The sequence below is a fragment of the Euphorbia lathyris genome, chromosome 6 (genome assembly GCF_963576675.1).
Source record: "Euphorbia lathyris chromosome 6, ddEupLath1.1, whole genome shotgun sequence".
NCBI classification, from domain to species: Eukaryota; Viridiplantae; Streptophyta; class Magnoliopsida; order Malpighiales; family Euphorbiaceae; genus Euphorbia; species Euphorbia lathyris.
In genome coordinates this window covers 48,055,179-48,062,092 of record NC_088915.1, presented here as the reverse complement: position 1 = coordinate 48,062,092, position 6,914 = coordinate 48,055,179, and the positions used below count along the sequence as shown (strand labels likewise).

The 6,914-nt window shown below is 31.4% G+C and overlaps 1 protein-coding gene across 1 annotated transcript; it reads right to left on the bottom strand.

Moving 5' to 3' along the window:
• Positions 1 to 3,842: 3,842 nt before the first annotated feature.
• LOC136233193 (uncharacterized) lies at positions 3,843 to 4,571 on the bottom strand. The gene has a single exon (XM_066022802.1). It carries the CDS (start codon positions 4,521 to 4,523, stop codon positions 3,990 to 3,992), a length of 534 nt encoding a protein of 177 aa, XP_065878874.1. The 5' UTR covers positions 4,524 to 4,571; the 3' UTR covers positions 3,843 to 3,989.
• Between the last annotated feature and the right edge of the window lie 2,343 nt (positions 4,572 to 6,914).

Genomic DNA, 6,914 nt, shown 5'->3' with positions numbered 1-6,914 from the left:
TTTCCCTGATTATTTGCATCCTATGGATCTTATGGCGGAACCGGAACCAGGAAGTTTGGCAGGGTAACTCAGAGGGAGCTGAACGGATTATCGAGCTAGCGAAATAGGAGTTCAATAACTGGAAATCTGCTCGGAACACACGCCAGCGCCATGGGATCGTTGCTGCTGTACCGATGAAAAAATGGATTCGCCCGCGGGATGAGTACCTAACCTGCAATGTCGACGCTGGGATCTTCAGCGAGCAAGGATACAGCTCATACGGTTTTCTCCTGCGGAATTCTCAGGGTACGTGTACATATACGGCACATGAATCACTTGAAGGCTTGTATGAACCTATAGTGGCTGAAGCAATGGCGAATGGCGATCAAAGAGGCACTGTCATGGATCAAAGAGCATAACTTATCTACTGTGGAAATCTGATCAGATTGCCTTTCCCTAGTTCAAGCAATCAACAAGTCTTCTTTCCAACTTTCTTATTTATTTATGCGACATTATTTCTTACTGTATTTTGTTATTGCTAAGCGATCCGCGAATACTGCAACTCATAGTTTAGCAAGGACTGTCGTATCAAATTCTGTTCGAGCAGAATGGGATGGCCCACCCCTTTTTTGACCGATATTCTTTTATCTGATAGTTCTTAATAAAGGTTCTCATTACAAAAAAAAAAAAAACAATCATATTGGTCTTCTAAACAACAATTATATCTAAGGTATTTACTATGTCCCTAACACAGTTACGAAGAATCTTCTGAAATGCTAATAACTAAGTCTACCACATTTTCTTAAAAAAAACAAATCCGCCACATATAAGTTAATTACAAATTTTTTTATCAAACTGTTTTAAAATGTTTATAGTGTTACTAATATAGTTAAAAGTAACCAACAAAAAAATGTTACAAAACTGCTCTACTTTATTGAAAAACTTTCTTAAAATGTTTGATATGTCTAACAAATAACTGTCAAACTAGTTCATCCAAATTTTCTATTAGATAAGAGTAAAATTGATCTTGCTTGAAAATATTAGTGGTAAATTTGTATAATTTCATATCTTAAAACAAAATTTGCACTTTCCTACAGATATTAGAGTCAAATTTAACTTTTATCCCATGTTTCACCTAATCTTTTCCGCAAAATATAAAAAAAAAAATATAATTTATATATCAATGATATAATATATACTAATAAAAAGCCTAGCTTGTGATATGTAAAACGTGAGAGAATATTACAATGATTTAAATATTCATATCATTTTTTATTTAGCAAGTCAACTCTATCGAAGCTAAAAATTTATGTCTCGATTTCATCTCATACAATCAGCCGTGTTTGGCTAAGATCATTAACCAAGAGTATATGTGGTAGATCATAAGATAAATGAACCTCAACTATACTATATGAAGACAATAGAGCTTGCATTGCTCAATTAAATTAAGGCTACATTAAAAGAGACAGAATAAAGCATATTCTTCTCAAGCTAAACTTGAAGCAGTTAATCCCGATTTTATGGACTAAATCTATAGGAATAGTGAAATCCTCATTGTTGAAGGTGAAAACCTTAACAAGTTTCAATAAAAAAAAAAGATAATATTTGATTTGATAAAAGTTAACCCTTACAAAGAGAAAGAGATGAATTTATATCACCTTAAATCTAAATGACAAATTACATAAAAGGCTAACCTAACATAATTAATTAAAGAGTAAGGGTAGGGGTAATAATAAGGGGGTGGCATAGGTGTAAATGTAGGAGTGGTAGAGTTGTAATTAAGAAGTGGCAAATGTGTAAATAAGTGGGAAGAAGGAGTAAGGGACAAGTTCATTAAAATCAATCCACGCGGAGCGTGCCTAATTCCAAGCTCCGCGTGGATTGGTTTCTGGACTTTTCTCCGGATCAATCCTTCATTCACGCGGAGCGTATTTTCCCTCAAGCGGAGCGTGGATTGGCTGCTGGACTCTTCTCCGGATCAAACCTTCCTTCACGCGGAGCGAGCCTGAGCTGCTGACCTGTCGTGTGACACTGTTTTGGCCTCTTTACTCGGTTGTTGCTCATGCTTGGTTCTTCTTCCGACTTTCCTCGTCCGGACTCGATCCTCCAAAGAGATGCCCCGCATCAGAATGTTATGATAATTATTTAATGAATGTCCACTAAAAAAATATGTATTAATTATGTTAAGTGCAATTAGAACCAACTATTTTATATTTTATAAGTCTATTAGTATAAGTAAGGGGTAAATTACACCCATGGCCACTAAACTTTACCAATTTTCATATATGGCCACTGAATTTTAAAATGTAACATAAGAGCCACTGAATTTTACACTTTGTTACACCAGTCGCCACTAAACTTTACACTTTGTTTTATTCAAAAAAAAAAAACTTTACACTTTGTTACACTAGTGACCACTAAACTTTAACGAACTCCTCAAATGAGCTTTAATAACCTCAAAATGAAATATTTAAGAATTAAAGTTGTTCAGAACGACATTTAACACGAAACCACATTTTTTATTTTCCAAAATTACCATTTTTTAAGCGCGCTCTCTCGGAAAATCAATTTTCTCTCATAACCAAACAACACCTAAATGACCTCAAAACGAAAATTTTCAAGAATTAAGGTTTCTTAGAATGTCATTAATTCTTGGAGTTTTTTATTTTGAGAAGTTAATTGAAGTTTAGTATGTATGTAACAAAGTGTAAAGTTTAATGGTTTTTATGTTTGTTCAGTGACCATACCGTGAAAATTGGTAATGTTCACTAGCCATGGGTGTAATTTACCCTATAAATAAGATTTATCTCTATTATATTAAGTTTTATATACACCTACATATACATTGATCTAGATATAAGTAGTTATAATTACATTTAAATGGTTATAATCACATTATAATTGATAATTTTATAATATAATATTTCTTCTTCTTTTATAAATTTTTTAATATTTCTTTTGTTAGGATACATCTATATTTTGTAAAAAATATTAAGTACAAATTTGACCTATCCCTTACTTTAGTGAAATTTCATACGTTGAAACTGGAATTTTTCTTTTTTCTTTTTTAAAAATAGTTAATTAGTGAAGTTTCTGAAAAAGAACTGATTCTTTTTTCTTAAGAAAAAAAAAACCTCCTAATTATGTACATCAAATTGGTTTTTTTTTTCATTAAAAAAAAAACTCATAATTATTCCTTAGGATTGTAATATTAATATGTAGGGCCGTAAATGAGCCGAACTGCTCATGAGCGGTTTGGATGGTCGGCTCGATTTGGCTCGATTTGTAAACGAGCCGCTCGTGAGCATAATTTACTGGCTCAGTTTGTAAACGAGCCGAGTTTGAGCAGGTCAAAGTTGGGCTCGAAAGCTCGCGAGCAAGCTCAATTAGAATATTTATGAACAAATTTTAGTTTTGTGGTATATAGTTTTGTGTTAGTTTACAAATATCTAAACTTAATATTATTTCATAAACATAATAAATGAGGGCGAACTATTTGTAAGCATTTTGTTTATTTATTCACGAACTTTGCTTGTGAGCTTTTATTTATGTACACAATTAAAGAGTTATTTGCGAGCAAACTTCACAAATATAATTAACGATTTATTCACAAACAATTCATTGTTAGATAATTTTCTTAATGAACCAAGTCCAAAGAGGATTTTGGGCTCGAAACAAGCTCGAAGCTCGGCTCGAGCTCGTTGAGTAAGCCAAAACTTGGCTCGGGCTCGAGCTCGTTAATTTTATAGCGAGCCAAATTTGAGCCGGTCAAAGCTTGGCTCGGCTCGATTACAGCCCTAGCTACAACCAACAAATAAATAATTAACGCATTTACTCCGATTCTAATCCCAATCCTAAACAAAAATTACTAAAAATGACTTAATATTCATCTTATTAAAATATTAAATACATGTTAAATAATAAATACATGAAAGTTCCAAAGCTAAAATACAATGGTGAGTAATTGAAACCTTGAGTAGCAAATAGATTAATATTAATTAGTAAAATAATCACATTTGAGCAACTAAGCACCAACCTTCATCTTCATCTTCATCTTCATCTTCATCTTCATCAACCTCATCCAAATCATCTTCAACCGCATAATTAACATTAATATCTTGAATCTCGGATTCGGATTCCGATTCATGATCATGATCATGATCATAATGATCAGTAGCAAATAGATTATCCAAATGATCCAACATCCCAGTAGCAGAAACCCCGGAAAAAGTGAAACCGGGTCGAGCATCAACAACCCGCCAAGTGATGAGTCTGGAATTAGAGACGACATCAAGAGATTTGAGCTTGTGAGTTCCTTTGGTTTTGTCTTTAGACTTGGAAGAGGGGTGGATATGGCAGCCATTGCACCGAGATTTAGCGCACTTTCCAGTGAATTTGGAGTGGTTAGTCGGGTAGGGATGGACCTTCGTAAATAAACCGGCGGTGGGGCGGTTGATGAGTCGGGGTTTTGGGTTAGGATTCAAAGGAGACGGTAAGATGCACTGAGTTCTTACCATACCGTGTTGGCGTCCTTCCCTCTTCATTTTTTATTTTGAAAATGAAAATGAAAATGAAAACTGCAAATACAAATGGGTTTCTAATTTTCTATTAATAGTGTTTTTGTTGCGTTAGATGATGATAAGCTTGCTTGGCAAGCAACTTCTTTTTTTTTTTTTTTTTTAGTTTTTTAAATTCTACAGCTCCTACTTCGTGATGCCCAAGCTAATTGGAACTGACACCTCATTAACACTATTTTATTGTTTTTTATTGACTTTTCCTTTTCTTGGATAAGATATTAATCAATTGCGATAGGTTTTTCGGTTTCTTTAAAAACAATAAAAAAAATCAATTCTTAGTGATTTTAGACCTATTCAACAATAATGGTTCAGATTCACTTTTTATTTATTATTTTATTATTAAAATTATTAATATTATTTTTAAAGGAAAATTATTAATATTATTATATTAGGATTCGATTCTCGCCTTTGGGAATGGAAAGAATTTCTGTGGCCAGCAGTCCCACCATAGAGGTGCAAACCATCTGCGAAAGTGAATAGACACTGCTGTCGGCGGTGGATACACTTACGAACCAAAAAAAAAAATATAAACAAAAAATTCATTAATAATAAATTATTAATAAAAAAATAAAATTAAAATACACTTAAAATGAAGATAGACTCTATATTAATAAAGATAATTAAGATACTCTTAGTAATTTGAGGTGGAGTTGATTTTTTAATTCTCCATCCTCAAATTTTAACTTAAAAATCAAACTAAGAGACGGTTGAAAATGCTCTAACATCCACAGATAGTATTATAACTTAATTAATTGGGATTATATATAAAAATATTATAACGTTATTAGTCAATGATAATTTTTCGATCCTAAGAGCACCCTTAATGGTTGGATGGTAACCATCCAACCACTCACCTCCCAAAAAAAACTCTTTCATTATAAAACATTTCCAACAAAAATTATCTCTAATGGTTGGACAATTACACACTATTTTAGTGGTTCCGTGTTATATAAATTTTATTTACTTTAATTTAATTAATATTTTTAATATTATAAATATTGTATTATTGAATGTTATTAATATTATTGAATAAAAATTATTATGTGTATAAGAATTATTTTATTAATATTTACAACTCCTTCCATTTCAAAATAATTGTCACATTTAACCAAATCACACATATTAAAGAAATGATTGATTTGCATTAAATTTATGGAACATAGAGTAAAATACATTTTATTTCTCTTTATCAATAATTCTCATTTCTTGTGTCACTCATTAAATTGAACCATTGAAACCTTAAAATGACGTAATTAACATTAAACTAAATCTAACAAATAATTATGAAATAAGAAAATTTGATCAAATGTGATAATTATTTTGAAATAGATGGAGTAACTAATAAAAACATTGTTCAGTGGAGGTAGAGGTGGCTTAGCTTAAGTTAATGAACACTGTCCAGAGATGGACAATCTCCAAAAGTGGACATCAACTTTTTCTTCAACTCTACTAATTGGAGAGTGTTTTCTTTAGATGGAAAACTAGAGGATAGTCCTTATTTCTCACTAATAGAGACGTTCTAACATCATAAAGGATAACGTTGATGTAGTGGTAGAATAGGAGCCAAATAAACATTTTTTATTAAACATTGTGCCAGAAATTTTTGTATCCAATTCCATCAGCAAGATTCATGAACAAACAAAATTATAGAATGGAATTTTATATTTTACGGAACATTTTTTCAATAAATATAGTTTTTCGATATTTTCTCTTTAGAATTGGAGACTCGTCTACCCTAATAGTTCTATTTTTTATGGCCTAATGTTAGACAACTTATATCAATTTCTGACATATCAATTGATTCAAAAAGAACGGATTTCACATTTTTTGCAATTTCAAACTAGATTTAAAATGGAATGTCATTAAGCTAAATTGGGTTTTAATTTTTTTTTTCCAATGCGTTTAGAACACGAAATAAGTTTTTAAATTTATTTTTCTGTGTGTACATCTACGTTAACGGAAAAATTGTTTTTGGTCAATGTTTAGCGTAATTTTGTGCTTTGAAGTATAAATGCTTTATATATTTTGGGTCATTTATAAAATATATAAAAAGTAGAATAGTCTTTATTTGTTATTTGCTATGATGTATAAAGAACATTATGTTCTAATTTTTGGGTAATTCCGCCTATCTACATTTCTCTTCATCTTATTCGATCCATTCTTCGGTTCTTCAAGTTCTTCAATCCATAATTCTTAGTTCCGTTATAGTATCTTCTAAAATACTTTTTTCTTTCCTCACATAGTTTTTTTTTTCTAGAGATCTCTTTGTTTACCTTTGATTTTCTGAAGATTGCTCCCCTTTATCCTTGTTTTAGTCGTTCCTTTTCAATTATATTTCTTCAAGATGAGTTTAGATTC